The 19620-nt window shown below is 43.4% G+C and overlaps 2 protein-coding genes across 5 annotated transcripts in view; both read right to left on the bottom strand.

Annotated features, from left to right (window-relative positions):
- Window positions 1-3873: 3873 nt before the first annotated feature.
- Window positions 3874-12610, bottom strand: LOC129844741 (glucoside xylosyltransferase 1-like). 2 transcript variants are annotated; one of them, XM_055912822.1, is made up of 7 exons: window positions 11159-12610; window positions 9617-9803; window positions 8057-8188; window positions 7498-7749; window positions 7162-7285; window positions 6364-6536; window positions 3874-4663 (listed from the first exon to the last, which is right to left on the bottom strand). In XM_055912822.1, the coding sequence occupies exons 1-7, from the start codon at window positions 11380-11382 to the stop codon at window positions 4496-4498; spliced, it is 1260 nt and encodes a 419-aa protein (XP_055768797.1). In that variant the 5' UTR covers window positions 11383-12610; the 3' UTR covers window positions 3874-4495. The 2 variants fall into 2 exon arrangements, with proteins under 2 accessions (XP_055768797.1, XP_055768798.1); XM_055912823.1 differs by lacking the exon at window positions 11159-12610 and adding an exon at window positions 9941-11152.
- Window positions 12611-12695: 85 nt separating this feature from the next.
- Window positions 12696-19620, bottom strand: part of LOC129844743 (YY1-associated factor 2-like) — a 32871-nt gene continuing 25946 nt past the window's right edge. For all 3 annotated transcript variants that reach the window (XM_055912825.1, XM_055912826.1, XM_055912827.1), the window contains one exon: window positions 12696-14944. In XM_055912825.1, coding sequence (XP_055768800.1) covers window positions 14665-14944 — 280 coding nt within the window. In that variant the 3' untranslated portion in view covers window positions 12696-14664. The remainder of the gene's footprint in view (window positions 14945-19620) is intronic.

Here is a 19620-nt window from a genome sequence, read left to right as displayed (position 1 = left end):
TGAGATGATGACATGGTAAACTGATGACAGGGTGAGCTGATGACAGGGTGAGCTGATGACAGGGTGAGCTGATGACAGGGTAAACTGATGACATGGTGAGCTGATGACAGGGTGTGTTGATGACAGGGTGTGCTGATGACAGGGTAAACTGATGACAGGGTAAACTGATGACAGGGTGAGCTGATGACAGGGTGTGCTGATGACAGGGTGAGCTGATGACAGGGTGAGCTGATGACAGGGTGTGTTGATGACAGGGTAAACTGATGACAGGGTGTGCTGATGACAGGGTGAGCTGATGACAGAGTGAGCTGATGACAGGGTAAACTGATGACAGGGTGAGCTGATGACAGGGTAAACTGATGACAGGGTAAACTGATGACAGGGTGAGCTGATGACAGGGTGAGCTGATGACAGGGTAAACTGATGACAGGGTGAACTGATGACAGGGTGAGCTGATGACAGGGTAAACTGATGACAGGGTAAACTGATGACAGGGTGAGCTGATGACAGGGTGAGCTGATGACAGGGTAAACTGATGACAGGGTGAGCTGATGACAGGGTGAGCTGATGACAGGGTAAACTGATGACAGGGTAAACTGATGACAGGGTGAGCTGATGACAGGGTAAACGGATGACAGGTAAACTGATGACAGGGTGAGCTGATGACAGGGTAAACTGATGACAGGTAAACTGATGACAGGGTGAGCTGATGACAGGGTGAGCTGATGACAGGGTGAGCTGATGACAGGGTGAGCTGATGACAGGGTAAACTGATGACAGGCTAAACTGATGACAGGGTAAACTGATGACAGGGTGAGCTGATGACAGGGTGAGCTGATGACAGGGTGTGCCTTGTTACAATTGTTGTCACCAGGTCCTAGTCTATTTATCAACATGGTATTACATGTGGATTCAATGGTAATGGATATGTAACAAGGTCAGATTTTGTTTTTAATTATTAACATGGTAATTCACAGATTACTTTCAAACGTGTAATTACAAAACGTTAGTTACATTGTGGAACAAGAATAACATCAGTAGTTACACATGTGGAATAACCTTCAGCAACTGAATGTGTAATTGCACATTCCTTGTTCCAATTGTGTAATAACTGATTCCATAACCACCCTATGACCGTGTAATGACATAGTAGTTCCATAGGTTTTACTATGTCATTAAGTTATTACTGTTAGCTACATAGTAATAGGGGAAACTTAATGTAAAGTGTTAACAAGGTTGGTAATGTTTTAGAAGACTTTCAAGTATCACAGCCTTGTCCTTTCCTGCTGTTCTATTTTCCACCTCATGGTCTCTCCGTCCCTCTGTATTCTTCCCCTTCGTTTCTCATCCCTTCATCTCTATATAACTCTCAAGCTGCAGAATAATAGACAAACTCTTCTTGAGAAAACCAAGGCTTCCACAGGACAAACTCATTACCTTGTCAAACATTGAAAAGAAATCTGTTTATTTTAGACGGATAACACACACAGGTACTTCCCTCTACTAGAACATTGACCAGCGGTACGGACTGCTTAAGGTCATGTATTTATCTGAACCAGCTCCATCCATAACCACTGGTGATAAAAAGAAATCAGTTATTTATGAGGATATAAAACTTAAGAGTTTCGGGGAAGTAAAAACTAGCTGATAGAAAATATTGAATTTCTAACATTGTGCTCAAGCCCCTCCCATTGTCTTCATCCCCTGGGAACAAGGGTGTTACTTGGTACGTTTGACCACAAAAAGTCAAAGTAATTGATAACCTCTTATAGATGAAGTGATAAATGAAGCTTTGCCACGTTATGAATCAGACTAACACCACAGCAGTAAAGGGATGGGATACATACCAAATGGCACTGCCTGGTTAGAGGGTTGGACTAGTAACCGAAAGGTTGCTGGATCGAATCCCCGAGCTGACAAGGTAAAAATCTGTCGTTCTGCCCCTGAACAAGACAGTTAACCCACTGTTCCCCAGTTGCTGAAGACGTGGATGTGGATTAAGGCAGCCCCCGCACCTCTCTGATTCAGAGGGGTTGGGTTAAATGCAGAAGACACATTTCAGTTGAATGCAGGGGACCCCCCTTTCCATTCAGAGCAGTACCATTCACCAGGGCCCATAGCACAGTCCACAGGAACCTGCTCAAAAGTAGTGCACTACATAGGGAATAGATGGACGCATGCATATAGAAATGGGAAGGTGCATTACACTATAACACCATTCAATATAGTCAATGCCATGGCAGTAGAGACGGCGGCCTACAGTGTTATGTTAGCGGACCATCAGCTCCAGTTTATGAGCAGCTCAAAGTAGAGACAGACTCCAGGGCCCCAGATGGCCAGGTCAGAGGGCATTTACTGTTATATTGATCTGTGAGGAGCAGCTACAGAAACATGCCATCAATCTAGCTCAAGTCCCTGACCTTCGCAGAATAAATGTAAAAGATGCTGAGTATCAGTGGAAATGTGATCATCTACTAAGGAACGCTGCTGGAGGTTAGGAGTTTGTTCCATCGTTTGCTTGAAGTTGAGGTGATATGACACAATCAATGGAGACAATAGCCACACCGCATGCCAAGCACAAGTTCACAAGACTTATTAGGGCGATGGCAGGGAATATCAGGCATTAATATTGACATAGTGAATAGTTGTAAAATACTACCTCCACTACGTAGCTATTAACTGTAGGGGCAATCATAAAGTATTTATACTTGATTTATTGACAGATTGACTCCCATCTAAACCACACAGGCAGCACCCCATTACATTATTGCTGCATAGATGTTTTGATGGCATACATTTTGTTAACTGTGTATATTTGTCCCACATTTAGTCATGAATCCCCCTCAATGTAATAGGTGAACCTGACAGTCTCTCCTCTAGTCCAGCTAACTGCTGTTCATGATGCAGAAATGCTGCCATCTGGTGGAAAGCTATCAAATTGTGTAGTACTGGATTTCATTTAACAGAATACATTACTGTTGATTAAGATACAGTGACAGACATATACAAAAAGGTGAGTGCTACCTTTCTGGTACAAAATATACTGCATTTACCTGTTTACACATAAAAAATACACAAAGTAAACATTAGGAAGATATGTATTGTAAAAAAGACTAAACATTTTCAAGATCATTCTATGACAGACAGAAGGAAGCTGTTTGTTTTGATGGTCAATGTCTCCAATATACATTCAACAGTGCAAAAAACTTTGGCATTAGCTATAAACAACACAAACTAATGTACAGAAGTAACACAATCTGTCGTCTGGACAACAAATGAAAACTGACTGACTGCAGAGCAAAGAGGTTCTTCAAAGACAATGTTCCAGCATGTTTTAAGGAGGGAATTGCCCATACCGTCAAAGTAATAAAGACTTTTATAAATGTCTGAAAATGATGTATGAAACAGATCAGTGCAGAAAGTATGGACGGCTTCATCCATACAGCATCTAATAAAACCTTCACAAAGAAAATAACACACAAAGAGAAGTACTGGTTGGAACTATTTCTGAAGTAAACAAATTGACACAAAAACTAAAGAATGACAATAAACAACTGAAAACATCCAGAACTCACATTAATACGTATTTTGTTCCACTTAACATATAAAGGGGAAAGACTGCCATTGAAAAAAGTGCATTTTTGATAAAGCAAAAATATAGCTTGGTGTCTGTGCCTCCTCCTCCCACGGCACTCTGCTCTTCACATTATGGCAGAAGGCTCGGAGTAGCTCTCTGTCAATAGGAGAGGTACCATTTAGCTTAGAAAGGCTGATTGAGTCTTGTTCTGCAGGCCGGATAAGACCATTGTGGCAAATTCTCCAATATGGATAGCAAAGGCCTCTTGAATACAGCAGACAGCACTATTAAAGAGCCTCATCAGCATTGGAAATGCCATATAGCCTACTATACAGATGAGTCTGACCAGAGAAACGCTGAACAAGATATCTGTAGTGATGACAGCGGTGTCATTCTTCACACACACTATGTATCTCCAGCATATGAAGTCACCAACGTCCATATAGTCTCTTCCTCCTAGTCTCTTCCTCCAGAGTGGCGCAGCGGTCTAAGACACTGCATCTCAATGCTAGAGGCGTCACTACAGCTGTATCACAACCGCCCGTGATCGGGAGTCCCATAGGGTGGTCCACAACTGGCCCAGCGTCATCCGGGTCAGGAGAGGGTTTGGCCGGGGTAGGCAGTCAATGTAAAATAAGAATTTGTTCTTAACTGACTTGCCTAGTTAAATAAAAATATATCAATAAATTCCTTCAGCCATGTAGCTGTAGAGACTGTAGGTGCCAAGTAGTCATGAAACAGAAGACGACGAAATGAAACAAAGTAGGCACTAGCTCAACTTGTCCAATAAGAAACGCCCATTTTAGTTTTCCTTTGCAAAAAGTTTTGCTACAGTGTGCTCTAATGAACAGAACCCAGGCTACCATCTCTCTGACCATGACAACACTATAGGACAGCCTAGAGGCCCAGGACATCAGACTACCGTCCATGTGGACGCTGAGCATCTCTGTTGACGTTGGCCAGGCTGTGAGCCAGTCTCTTAGTAAACAGAACATGTGATTTACCACAGTATGAACGGGTCGTCTTCAACAGCTCCTCTTCCAGTGGGACCAGCAGAGAGCTCACAAGATCCTCCCTAAATGAGTACTGAGAAATAGAACATGCTGTTATCAAACAGCCACTACATGTGAAGTCCACGGTTCTAGATATCTACTACAGCTGTGGCCAGAAACTCATTACATTTTAGTCATTTGGCAGAAGCCCTTATACAGAACGACTTACAATCAGTACAATTCACCATTTTACAATTCACATCATTGCATGCTTTTAATGTGTGATCAAATAGACGGGTAGTGAAACATGCTTTAATAGTTGTAGAAAGCCTAAGAAAGACTTCCAACCTTTCTTTTCATTGGAATAAATGTCCATGAAGCTGCTGAGGTGTTGTAGAGCGATAAAAGCCTCAACATGGTTAAATCCCACCTTATTATCCTCCTCAGTCCAACTACAGATTACACAATCAGTCTTCTCCTCTTCCCAATAATGGAAGTACCTTTACAGCACACACAGGAAATCAAAGGGGATTACTATTTTACGTCCTCGTCTTTGGTTTAGTCCCTGATATTGGGTACCTAAAAGTTAAGCCCCCCCCAGCGGTCATAAAGCTCCATTTCCACTGTGTGTGTTGTTTTGATGAGGATGACGGAGCACTGTGTCAGTGGAGAGCCTCTACATGTACCATCAGCACTAAAACTTTACTGCTCTTTCCTGGCCCTTGGTTTAACTGTGGCTTTAATACTCTCACATATTATGTATCAGGTGTGTGTGTGTGTGTGTGTGTGTGTGTGTGTGTGTGTGTGTGTGTGTGTGTGTGTGTGTGTGTGTGTGTGTGTGTGTGTGTGTGTGTCAGATGTACTGAGAGGCAAGGACCAAATATTGACCAGGCATCTTTCTGATGGAAGCTCGATCCTTAGTTATAGGAAAGCAATACAAACCTGGACATTGATGATGTCATTAAACAAATGCCCAGTGTAGTCGATATCATTAAAACAACTGATCAGTTAGAACACATCCTTGTGAGGAAATCTGTTTCACTCAACACTGACACTTGTGGAGATCTGCATAGAAGTGGTCTGGACGCACAAACAAACATTTCCTTACACACCTAATACACAATCAATGACAGACAATCAAGTTGTTTCCCCATCTGGAAACCCTGATCTGTGATCGTTTAGTTTACCTGTCCTATGGCATCGTAGACGGCCCAGAAAGAGGGCTGAAATACTGCTCTGTGATTGTTTAGCCTACCTGTCGTTTGGCGTCGTAGACTACACTGATCTGTGATCGCTTAGTTTACCTGTCGTTTGGCGTCGTAGACTACACTGATCTGTGATCGCTTAGTTTACCTGTCGTATGGCGTCGTAGACTACATTGATCTGTGATCGCTTAGTTTACCTGTCGTATGACGTCGTAGACTACACTGATCTGTGATCGCTTAGTTTATCTGTCGTTTGGCGTCGTAGACTACACTGATCTGTGATCGCTTAGTTTACCTGTCGTATGGCGTCGTAGACTACACTGATCTGTGATCGCTTAGTTTACCTGTCGTATGGCGTCGTAGACTACACTGATCTGTGATCGCTTAGTTTACCTGTCGTATGACGTCGTAGACTACACTGATCTGTGATCGCTTAGTTTACCTGTCGTATGGCGTCGTAGACTACACTGATCTGTGATCGCTTAGTTTACCTGTCGTATGACGTCGTAGACTACACTGATCTGTGATCGCTTAGTTTACCTGTCGTACGGCGTCGTAGACTACACTGATCTGTGATCGTTTAGTTTACCTGTCGTATGGCGTCGTAGACGGCCCTGAAGGTAGGCTGTTTGAGGTCATGGTACACTCCCCTGTTCCCGTGCAGGATAAAGATACCCTCCTCCTCCGCGGAGCCACAGTTACTGCCGTAGATACAGTGGTCTGGACGGTAGTTCCAGTGGCAGGGGACTTCCAACAGACACTCTGGAGGGGGAGAGACAAGGGCTAGTTTAGAGGGGCACAAATCCAATACTTCTGGTTTTCTTATCGCCCTGGAGCTTAGTTGATCATCTCGACACACACCTTATTACCCAGGTAAACAATAAGGCAAGACAATACACTGCAGCCCTGCAGGGCTGAAGCTGGGATACCTGCCACAACTGACATTTAAAAGGTTCATGTTTCTAATCAAATCTAATTTTACTTGTCACGTGCCGAGTACAACAGGTGTAGACTTTACAGTGAAAAAAAGCTTACTTACAAGCATATAACCAACAATGCTTTAAAAAAAAGTGTTAAGTAAAAATTTGAAAATAAAAGTAACAAATACTGCAGCAGTAAAATCCTATTGAATGGTGTGTTAAACAGCTATGTGTTGAGAGTTGAGTCTCTCCAGGGTTGTGATGGAAGACGTGTCTACTATAACAACCATATACACTGTCTATATGTCCTGGGTCTCATCATGTGGTGTAATAAGGGAGGTACTGAGCTGTGAGTCTCTCCAGGGTTGTGATGGAAGACGTGTCTACTATAACAACCATATACACTGTCTATATGTCCTGGGTCTCATCATGTGTTAATAAGGGAGGTACTGAGCTGTGAGTCTCACCAGGGTTGTGATGGAAGATGATGTTGAGCAGGTCCTGGTCTCCCCAGGTCATGTTTAGTTTATATTTCTGCAGCAGGGGCATCAGCAGCTCCTCCCACCTCAGACCCACTGACGTCATGTCATTCTGATCACACAGGACAGAGGGTGTGTTACATTGTGGAAAACGAGCTAAGTCTAAAATCAAAGTGCCTGTGCAAACATCTTTATTATGAGTTTTGTTTGTCATTCATTCAATAGGGATACAATTATTGTAGAAAATCTCGATTCTGCCATCTCTGGATGACATTATATCTGACTATTGTAATGGTGACCTCTGCTGGTCAAAGTTTATATTACCTTGAAGTATGTGGCCCTGATACGTGTCATGTTCATGAGCATGACTCCAGAGTTGATGCCCGTCCTGCCATAGTAGGGGTGGCGGGCGAAGCGGCTGTACCAGGCGATGCGTGGCTCCTCGTGCTCCGGCGCCATGGCGGCCAGCTGGGTAGCGTTGAAGTGAGCTAGCAGGGACCACAGAGCGTCTACAGGCTGGAGGAACAAGATGTCCGAGTCCACGTAGACTAGAGAATCCACCTCCTTTAGGATGAGCTGGGGAACAAAAACAGAGGTCAGAGGCCAGGAACAAGATGTCTGACTGCACCTCCTTTAGGATCAACTGAAGACAAGAGAGAATCAGAAACAGAGGTTAGAGGCCAGTAACAAGATGTCTGACTGCACCTCCTTTAGGATCAACTGAAGACCAGAGAATCAGAAACAGACAACCCATTTAGCAGTGTACACATTTACAGTAACACTTTTACAGTCACTCCAAGATATTATTTTTGAGGCACTGGAAACCATCATCATGCTAATATTTAATTAAACAAAATAGAATTTCTCCAGCTATGAAACTCACAGGTAGGAAGAGTCTCTGAGAAGCACATGGTTTGAAGAGCTTCTTCCACTCTCCAGCATTCTCATGGGGGAAGGTGATGGGGTACAGAGTGTAGTTAAACCTGCAGCGGAAGGAACTTGGCCACGACTCTAACTAAACACAGAACAAAGCACCCAGACAAGTGCTATTACACAGAGGTTTGAAAACAGGTAAATACTCAAACGTTTATAGACAAGATAGATAACCTCTAGGCCACGCGTCAAACTCATTCCACGGAGGTCTGAGTGTCACAGGTTCACTCCTCCCTTGTACTTGACGAATTCAGGTCACTAATTAGTAATGAACTCCCCACACCTGGTTGTCTAGGGCTTCATTGAAAATAAAAAACTAAAACCTGCAGAACCTGGGCCCTCCATGGAATGAGTATTACACCCCTTGGTCTAGATCAGGGGTGGCAAACTCATTCCACGGAGGGCCTAGTGTCTGCAGGTTTTTGGTTTTTCCTTTCAATAAAGCCCTAGACAACCAGGTGTGGGGAGTTCCTAACTAATTAGTGATGTTAATTCATCAATCAAGTACAAGGGAGGAGCGAAAACCCGCAGACACTCGGCCCTCCGTGGAATGAGTTTGACACCTGTGGTCTAGATTATACACTGAGTACACCAAACATTAGGAACACCTTCTTAATATTGAGTTTCACCCCCTTTTGCCCTCAGAACAGGCTCAATGTGTCAAGGCATGGACTCTACAAGGTGTCAAAAGCGTTCCACAGGGATGCTGGTCCATGTTGACTTCAATGCTTCCCACAGTTGTGTCAAGTTGGCTGGATGTCCTTTAGGTGGTGGACAGTTCTTGATACACACAGGAAACTGTTGAGCATTTTTATTTTATTTACTTAACCTTCATTTAACTAGGCAAGTCAGTTATGAACAAATTGTTATTTTATAACGACGCTGGGTCAATTGTGTGCCACCTTATGGGACTCCCGAACAGTCGGTTGTGATACAGCCTGGAATCGAACCAGGGTCTGTAGTGATGCCTCTAGCACTGAGATGCAGTGCCTTAGAACACTGCATCACTCGAGAGCCGTTAGCCCATCATATTAGCATTGCAGTTCTTAACACAAACCAGTACGCCTGGCACCTACTTCCGTACCCAATTCAAAAGGCACTTCAATCTCTTGTCACTCAACCTCGGAATTCCACACATACACAATTCATGTCTCAAGGCTTAAAAATCATTCTTTAACCCGTCTCCTCCCCTTCATCTACACTGATTAAAGTGGCTTTAAGAGGTGACATCAACAAGGGATCATATCTTTCACCTGGATTCACCTGGTCAGTCTATGTGATGGAACGAGCAGGTGTTCACAGTGTTTCCTATTCTGTATGTATCATGTAAACTGGACCAAATGGGACTTTATTGAAGCCTATATGCTAGAGTTGTGATGTAGATGCTTTTACATTATCATAGGAGGGCATGTGATATTACATCATTTTCACAATCACATCTCATTACTACCACATTATTATGCCTCCAATCACAGGCTATAGGCCTAGCAGTGCATCCAGTCCAACTCACAGCTTCTATAAAGCTGGCGTGCAGCTGGTCTTCAGTGAAGATGTGTAGGCACAGTGGTTTGATGCTGAGCATAACAGCAGACTTCAGCATGGTGAGAGTCTCCTCTAGTCTCTGTCCGCAGGCCACTACAGCCAGGTGCATGGCTGCCGCCGTCCTAACACGGCCCTCTGCTTTCCTCATGATGTACCTGCAAATAAAGACAAGTATGCTGGAGTTAAATCAACGTTTGTTTCATTTAAAAGGTTAAAACCTTTGTAAATGGTTTGTGCCAGGTTCACCAACTGGTTCAGACACTACACTGGATGCTGTTCTGCTCTTCCAGACCTGGAGGAAGGCATGCTTGTAGACTTCTCTTGCCAGCCGAACAGCTCTTGGTCTGTCATTCCCCTTCTCTCTCCCAACTTCCAAGTCTCATATCTAAAGTCAATATTTGAGAGGGCCAGAGAGGATTTGAAAAGGCTATTCTTCTCCTCTCATCACACAGCAATCCAGATGCCCGTCACCACCAGCTAAACCGAATAGCCGACAGAGATCTCTTGCTTGACTGAAGAGAGACAAAGCAGTAAGGTTAGCATTTAAAAGTTGTTGTAGGAGAGAAGAGAAGGGGGTGTGTTCGTCTAGGCAACCTGATGATCTTGTTTGTCATTCACACTAGTTTGATGACTGTAACAAACTGTTAAAGGCCATAAGCACCCGTTTAATTGCACATCCTGTTGTTTAGCAATCCAGCAGACACCACTGAAGTTGGCCAACAGAGATTTAACTTCCATTTCAACAACTGCAATCTGTTTTCCGATTATTATTATCCAGTGCTAATGCTTTTCTGGTGTAGACTACTGACTCATGCCCACGTGTGTTTGTCTCAAGACATCTGTAACTTGTATTTATTTTTATTAACCTTTATTTAAATAGGAGAGTCAGTTAAGAATACATTCGTATTTACAATGGCGGCCCCCTAGCAGGTCAGCCAGCACCACCTCAAAGGGTTGGTCAAAAGGGTGAAGGAAAACCAATCAGCTTTGAAAATAAATCGGTGTCACTCTTGACGTTGTGGAAATCTTTCAATAGTCAAGTCACGAAGAAATACATGTTATTGAATCTCCATGCGCGCTAGTGAACCTAATTCGACCAGTCAACATGCGTATATTTCTTTATTACAGGTACATACATGCTATATTGAGCTTGTTTTGCTATATTTACATGTCTTTGCGAGCAGCAATTGATCCTAATGTAGTTGTTTGGGCTGGAACTGCAAGTACACAGTGTCCATGACCATAGTGAAAGTGGGAAGGATGCAAAAAGTTAGCCAGAGGAATTGTTACAATTTGTCTTGTCGCTGTATATTTGTTTCACAAAGCGGCAACTTGATGAAAAACACGTTCACCTGATACCATTGTGGAGAACACATCTGTCAATGGTGCACATTCCAATACATTACTTGCAGAGGAAATATGTTCACCAAGCTAGTTATGCATTCATTTTGCTTGAAGCCTTTTGAAGTGTATTACAATCTAGCTATATAATAAGCAGTGTAACTATTACCTAGTGTACCAGTGTTGATCGCCTGGGCCTGTTTCGTCCGGCCCTCGCCTGGTTTCTTGTCCAATGTCGCTTCGCTGAGAGGCCGCGGCTCTATGGAGGAAAGTCTTCCCACCCAGTCCTCCCCCGACCGACAGATCTGAATAAAATAGTTTACTATACACGTACAAGGCCGAGAACACGGCAAACAACATGCACACGAGGAATGCACGAATGTAACGCCGCATTATTAAAAGTAAAAGCGCTTTCAAAACTCAAAGTCATGACACAGAACGAAGCTGGCTACCACCATTCACGCTGCAGGCAAGACAGTGTTCTGTGAGAACCATTGGGGGAAGGGAGGAGTATAAATAACAGTGAGGCCCTTCCCCGGTCTGTGTGTGACTCTGAGAAGTAGGCTACACAAATAGACTTTTCAAAACCACATTCATGAGGAAATATCAGAGCATCCTTCTGATATTACTGATATGTTTCAATTGTAAGCCTATAATAAACGGAACTGCATTGTATTTGATGTGGGTTCGAGGTTATCCACTAGATGGCGCTATCGGTATGTAAAAAGGCTGGCTTTTCATCCTTGGTAGCCACCGGAGTGAGCCAGACAAAGGATAGGTCTACTCTACCTACCGCGCTTTCAGAAAGTATTCACACCCCTTGACTTTGTCCACATTTTGTTGTGTTACAGCCTGAATTTAAATGGATTAAATTGAGATTTTGTGTCACTGGCCTACACACAATACCCCACAATGTCAAAGTGGAATTAAAAAAATTAAAGCTAAAATGTCTTGAGTCAATAAGTATTCAACCACCCTGTTATGGCAAGCTTAAATAATTTCAGGAGTAAAAATGTGTTTAACAAGTCACCTAATAAGTTGCATGGACTCAGTCTGTGTGCAATAACAGTGTTTAACATGATTTTTGAATGACTACCTCATATCTGAACCCCACACATACAATGATCTGAAAGGTCCCTCAGTCGAGCAGTGAATCTCAAACACAGATTGAACCATAAAGACCAGGGAGGTTTTCCAATGCCTCACAAAGAAGGGCACCTATTGGTAGATGGGTAAATATAAAATAAATAAACAGAAATGTAATATCCCTGTGAGCATGGTGAAGTTATTCATTAGACTTTGGGTGGTGTATCAATACACCCAGTCACTACAAAGATGTAGGGATCCTTCCTAACTCAGTTGCCAGAGAGGAAGGAAGGTGATTCTAACATGTATTGACTCAGGGGGTTGAATACTTATCTAGATCGTTGACAATATATTTATTTTTTTAATCCATTTTAATCCCACTTTGTAAAAAAATTAGGAAAAAGTCAAGGTTTGTGAATACTGTACATCATGCCAATTGTGTCAGTCAAACACTGTGGCTAGAATTGCTTTCACTACTTACCCATGATTGGTCATCAATGACCATCCAAACATACGTTCCCTAGAACCCTGGTTCATATCCAGGACAAGCCGTTAAAGTCTAGAACCCTGTTGTTATAGAAACATGGACAACAGACAGAAAGCACAACTCTTTTCCAATACATAATGCCATTATTTATATCTTTCTTTATAGACATTGAACCATGTAACCAACCAAGTTGTCCATACATTTCTAAACAGAAAAGCTTGGTAGAAACAAAACAAATGATAGAAAATGTAACAGTGAATGTTGTGATACAGTATGATCAATCATTTGAGGTGGTGTTAAAACGGACACAATTCAAAAACCGACGTTGTTTTGAAGAATATTTTCTCATGAATGATAAAACCACACCAGGTCCCGGCTGATGTGAGTCAATGACAATACAATTCAGTCTCCAACACATTCAATCAATAAATGACACTTTACAACTGAGAGACAAGTACCAAAAGAGAGCCTATAGGTTTTCCATCCTCTCCACATGTACCTCATGTTTTCTCCCATAATGCAACACAAACTGAAGAACTCTGAACCATAATCATCATGTCACGACAGTTCTCATTGGACAGGAGGTTGAAAGTTCCGATGTTGACATGGATACTAACACTGACGTGATGTTATAACACATTAAAAAACAGAGCTGTCCAATAGGCTAAGATCAGCTAAATGTAATGACATTACTTCATGTTTAGAACACAGGTTTCAAAAAATAGTTTTTAAAGTCAGTTAAATTGACCTAAAGTTAATCAGAGAAATTTCTTAAAACAAGACTTCAGATTGTGGTGTTTTTTTTTATCCAAAAGCAAACCACAACTCAAGGTTGTAGTAGTAGTGCTAGCTATAACCTGTAGCTGCTAAATGTGTTGATCTAGCTATAACCTGTAGCTGCTAAATGTGTTGTTCTAGCTGTAGCTGCTAAATGTGTTGCTCTAGCTGTAACCTGTAGCTGCTAAATGTGTTGATCTAGCTGTAAACTGTAGCTGCTAAATGTGTTGATCTAGCTGTAACCTATAGCTGCTAAATGTGTTGATCTAGCTGTAACCTGTAGCTGTTAAATGTGTTGATCTAGCTGTAAACTGTAGCTGCTAAATGTGTTGATCTAGCTGTAACCTGTAGCTGCTAAATGTGTTGATCTAGCTGTAACCTGTAGCTGCTAAATGTGTTGATCTAGCTGTAAACTGTAGCTGCTAAATGTGTTGATCTAGCTGTAACCTGTAGCTGCTAAATGTGTTGATCTAGCTGTAACCTGTAGCTAGTACTACAGTAAATGTGCAAGTCCAGAGATAACATTACATATCAGAGTTGAGGACAGAGGAGTGAGGTTAGAGTGGCCTATGTTAAGCCATGAGTAGTCATACCCAAGGTCTAGGGGTCGGGGGTCCAGGCCAAGGTCTAGGGGTTGGGGGTCCAGACCAAGGTCTAGGGGTTGGGGATCCAGGGCAAGGTCTAGTGGTTGGGGGTCCAGGCCAAGGTCTAGGGGTTGGGGATCCAGGCCAAGGTCTAGGGGTCGAGGATCCAGGCCAAGGTCTAGGTGTCGAGGATCCAGGCCAAGGTCTAGGGGTCAGAGATCCAGGCCAAGGTCTAGGGGTCAGAGATCCAGGCCAAGGTCTAGGGGTCGGGGTCCAGGCCAAGGTCTAGGGGTCGGGGTCCAGGCCAAGGTCTAGGGGTCGGGGTACCAGGCCAAGGTCTAGGGGTCGGGGGTCCAGGCCAAGGTCTAGGGGTCGGGGGTCCAGGCCAAGGTCTAGGTCTAGGGGTCGGGCGTCCAGGCCAAGGTCTAGGGGTTGGGGATCCAGGTCAAGGTCTAGGGGTCGGGTGTCCAGGCAAAGGTCTAGGGGTCGGGGATCCAGGCCAAGGTCTAGGGGTCGGGGATCCAGGCCAAGGTCTAGGGGTTGGGGATCCAGGCCAAGGTCTAGGGGTTGGGGATCCAGGCCAAGGTCTAGGGGTTGGGGATCCAGGGCAAGGTCTAGGGGTTGGATGTCCAGGCCAAGGTCTAGGGGTTGGAGGTCTGAGGGTCTGTTGGGCTAGGAGTTTGGTGGTCCAGGGCCTCCAACTTGGGGGGTGGGGGGGTCTGGGGTTCCAATTGGGGTGGTCTAGTGGGACTCTGTCCCGACTAAGAAGCCCTCTCCTCGGGGTGAAGATGACCGCGAGACCCCTCTCTCAGTGTTGTTGTCTGAGCTGGAGCCACTGTGGTGTTCTGCAGACACAGACACAGTGCTGGAGGGGGTGGTAGAGGTGGGGGGTGTGGTGGTGGTGGTGGAGGAGGGGGGAGGTTTGGTTTTCTCCTTAAAGTCTGTGATGATGACAGTCAGGTCTCCAACCGTGACCTCTAGGTGCTGAGCGCTGCTCCTGTCAATGTTTTTTAACCTGGGCCTGAGGGAGGGAGAGGAGACAGGTGGATGTTATAAGCCTTTGACAGAGAGAGAGGGAGGATAGGGGTAAACCACACAAACTGGAGCGCTTATGAAATATGTGGAAACCATATACAGTTGAAGTCGGAAGTTTACATATACCTTAGCCAAGTACATTTAAACTCAGTTTTTCACAATTCCTGACATTTAATCCTTGTAAAAATTCCCTGTCTTAGGTCAGTTAGGATCACCACTTTATTTTAAGAATGTAAAATGTCAGAATAATAGTAGAGAGAATGATTTATTTCAGCTTTAATTTCTTTCATCACATTCCCAGTGGGTCAGAAGTTTAGTGGGTCACAAATTGACCCAATTTGTAAGTCGCTCTGGATAAGAGCGTCTGCTAAATGACTTAAATGTAAATGTAAATGTTTACATACACTCAACTAGTATTTGGTAGCATTTTTTAACTTGGGTCAAATGTTTAGGGTAGCCTTCCAATAAGTTGGGTGAATTTTGGCCCATTCCTCCTGACAGAGCTGGTGTAACTGAGTCAAGTTTATAGGCCTCCTTGTTTGCACACGCTTTTTCATTTCTGCCCACACATGTTCTATAGGCTTGAGGTCAGGGCTTTGTGATGGCCACTCCAATACCTTGACTTTGTTGTCCTTAAGCCATTTTGCCACAACTTTGGAAGTATGCTTGGGGTCATTGTCCATTTGTAAGACCCATTTGCGACCAAGCTTTACGTTCCTGGCTGATGTCTTGAGATGTTGCTTTAATATATCCACATAATTTTCCCTTCTCATGATGCTATCTATTTTGTGAAGTGCACCAGTCCCTCCTGCAGCAAAGCACAGTTCTAATTTTGTTTCATCAGACCAGAGGACATTTCTCCAAAAGTACGATCTTTGTCCCCATGTGCAATTGCAAACCGTAGTCTGGCTTTTCTATGGCGGGTTTGGAGCAGTGGCTTCTTCCTTGCTGAGCGGCCTTTCAGGTTATGTCAATATAGGACTTGTTTTACTGTGGATATAGATATTTTTGTACCTGTTTCCTCCAGCATCTTCACAAGGTCTTGCTGTTGTTCTGGGATTGATTTGCACTTTTCACACCAAAGTACGTTCATCTCTAGGAGACAGAACGCGTCTCCTTCCTGAGCGGTATGACAGCTGCTTGGTCCCATGGTGTTTATACTTGTGTACTATTGTTTGTACAGATGAACGTGGTGCCTTCAGGCATTTGGAAATTGCTCCCAAGGATGAACAAGACTTGTGGAGGTCCACAATTCTTTCTCTGAGGTCTTGGCTGATTTCTTTTGATTTTCCCTTGATGCCAAGCAAAGCGGCACTGAGTTTGAAGGTAGGCCTTGAAATACATCCACAGGTTTTTTTTATTTTTTTTATTTCACCTTTATTTAACCAGGTAGGCTAGTTGAGAACAAGTTCTCATTTGCAACTGCGACCTGGCCAAGATAAAGCATAGCAGTGTGAACAGACAACAACACAGAGTTACACATGGAGTAAACAATAAACAAGTCAATAACATGGTACACCTCCAATTGACTCAAATTATGTCAATTAGCCTATCAGAAGCTTCTAAAGCCATGACATCACTTTCTGGAATTTTCCAAACTGTTTAAAGGCACAGTCATCAAATCAAATGTATTTATAGTCCTCCTTACATCAGCTGATATACACTGCTCAAAAAAATAAAGGGAACACTTAAACAACACAATGTAACTCCAAGTCAATCACACTTCTGTGAAATCAAACTGTCCACTTAGGAAGCAACACTGATTGACAATAAATTTCACATGCTGTTGTGCAAATGGAATAGACAAAAGGTGGAAATTATAGGCAATTAGCAAGACACCCCCAAAAAAGGAGTGATTCTGCAGGTGGTGACCACAGACCACTTCTCAGTTCCTATGCTTCCTGGCTGATGTTTTGGTCACTTTTGAATGCTGGCGGTGCTCTCACTCTATTGGTAGCATGAGACGGAGTCTACAACCCACACAAGTGGCTCAGGTAATGCAGATCATCCAGGATGGCACATCAATGCGAGCTGTGGCAAAAAGGTTTGCTGTGTCTGTCAGCGTAGTGTCCAGAGCATGGAGGCGCTACCAGGAGACAGGCCAGTACATCAGGAGACGTGGAGGAGGCCGTAGGAGGGCAACAACCCAGCAGCAGGACCGCTACCTCCGCCTTTGTGCAAGGAGGTGCACTGCCAGAGCCCTGCAAAATGACCTCCAGCAGGCCACAAATGTGCATGTGTCAGCATATGGTCTCACAAGGGGTCTGAGGATCTCATCTCGGTACCTAATGGCGGTCAGGCTACCTCTGGCGAGCACATGGAGGGCTGTGCGGCCCCACAAAGAAATGCCACCCCACACCATGACTGACCCATCGCCAAACCGGTCATGCTGGAGGATATTGCAGGCAGCAGAACGTTCTCCACGGCGTCTCCAGACTCTGTCACATGTGCTCATGTGGTCAGTGTGAACCTGCTTTCATCTGTGAAGAGCACAGGGCGCCAGTGGCGAATTTGCCAATCTTGGTGTTCTCTGGCAAATGCCAAACGTCCTGCACGGTGTTGGGCTGTAAGCACAACCCCCACCTGTGGACGTCGGGCCCTCATACCACCCTCATGGAGTCTGTTTCTGACCGTTTGAGCAGACACATGCACATTTGTGGCCTGCTGGAGGTCATTTTGCAGGGCGCTGGCAGTGCACCTCCTTGCACAAAGGCGGAGGTAGCGGTCCTGCTGCTGGGTTGTTGCCCTCCTACGGCCTCCTCCACGTCTCCTGATGTACTGGCCTGTCTCCTGGTAGCGCCTGCATGCTTTGGACGCTACGCTGACAGACACAGCAAACCTTTTTGCCACAGCTCGCATTGATGTGCCATCCTGGATGAACTGCACTACCTGAGCCACTTGTGTGGGTTGTAGACTCCATCTCATGCTACCACTAGAGTGAGAGCATCGCCAGCATTCAAAAGTGACCAAAACATCAGCCAGGAAGCATAGGAACTGAGAAGTGGTCTGTGGTCACCACCTGCAGAATCACTCCTTTTTTGGGGGTGTCTTGCTAATTGCCTTTAATTTCCACCTTTTGTCTATTCCATTTGCACAACAGCATGTTAAATTTATTGTCAATGAGTGTTGCTTCCTACGTGGACAGTTTGATTTCACAGAAGTGTGATTGACTTGGAGTTACATTGTGTTGTTTAAGTGTTCCCTTTATTTTTTTGAGCAGTGTATCAAAGTGCTGTACAGAAACCCAGCCTGAAACCCCAAACAGCAAGCAATGCAGGTGTAGAGTCAACTTAGTGTATGTCAACTTTTGACCCACTGGAATTGTGATACAGTGAAATATAAGTGAAATAATCTGTCTGTAAACAATACTTGTAAAAATGAATTGTGTCATGCACAAAGTAGATGTCCTAACCGACTTGCCAAAACTATAGTTTGTAAATAAGACATTTGTGGATTAAGTTTTAATGATGCCAACCTAAGTGTACGTAAACCTCCGACTTCAACTGTACCTTTCTACTATAGTACTACTTTGATACTGCTACACTGACACTAATAATACTAGTAATAATCCCACTATCATACTAATAATAAACACTATCATGCTGATACTACTACTAAACACTATCATACTACTACTAAACACTATCACACTACTACTAAACACTATCATACTACTACTATCATACTACTACTAATCACACTACTACTAAACACTATCATACTACTACTACTAATCACACTATCATACTACTACTACTACTAATCACACTATCATACTACTACTAATCACACTATCATACTACTACTAATCACACTATCATACTACTACTACTAATCACACTATCATACTACTACTACTAATCACACTATCATACTACTACTACTACTACTATCCCACTATCATACTACCACTACTACTAATCCCACTATCATACTACCACTACTACTAATCACACTATCATACTACTACTAATCACACTATCATACTACTACTAATCACACTATCATACTACTACTACTAATCACACTATCATACTACTACTACTAATCCCACTATCATACTACTACTACTACTAATCACACTATCATACTACCACTACTATCCCACTATCATACTACTACTACTACTAATCACACTATCATACTACTACTACTAATCCCACTATCATACTACTACTACTACTAATCACACTATCATACTACCACTACTATCCCACTATCATACTACTACTACTACTAATCCCACTATCATACTACTACTAATCACACTATCATACTACTACTACTAATCACACTATCATACTACTACTAATCACACTATCATACTACTACTACTAATCACACTATCATACTACCACTACTATCCCACTATCATACTACTACTACTACTAATCCCACTATCATACTACTACTACTACTAATCCCACTATCATACCACTACTACTACTAATCCCACTATCATACTACCACTACTACTAATCCCACTATCATACTACTACTACTACTAATCCCACTATCATACTACCACTACTACTAATCCCACTATCATACTACTACTACTACTACTAATCCCACTATCATACTACCACTACTACTAATCACACTATCATACTACTACTACTAATCACACTATCATACTACCACTACTAATCACACTATCAT

The sequence above is a fragment of the Salvelinus fontinalis genome, unplaced genomic scaffold, assembly GCF_029448725.1.
Source record: "Salvelinus fontinalis isolate EN_2023a unplaced genomic scaffold, ASM2944872v1 scaffold_0219, whole genome shotgun sequence".
NCBI lineage: Eukaryota > Metazoa > Chordata > Actinopteri > Salmoniformes > Salmonidae > Salvelinus > Salvelinus fontinalis.
This window is presented reverse-complemented; position numbering and strand designations above follow the sequence as displayed.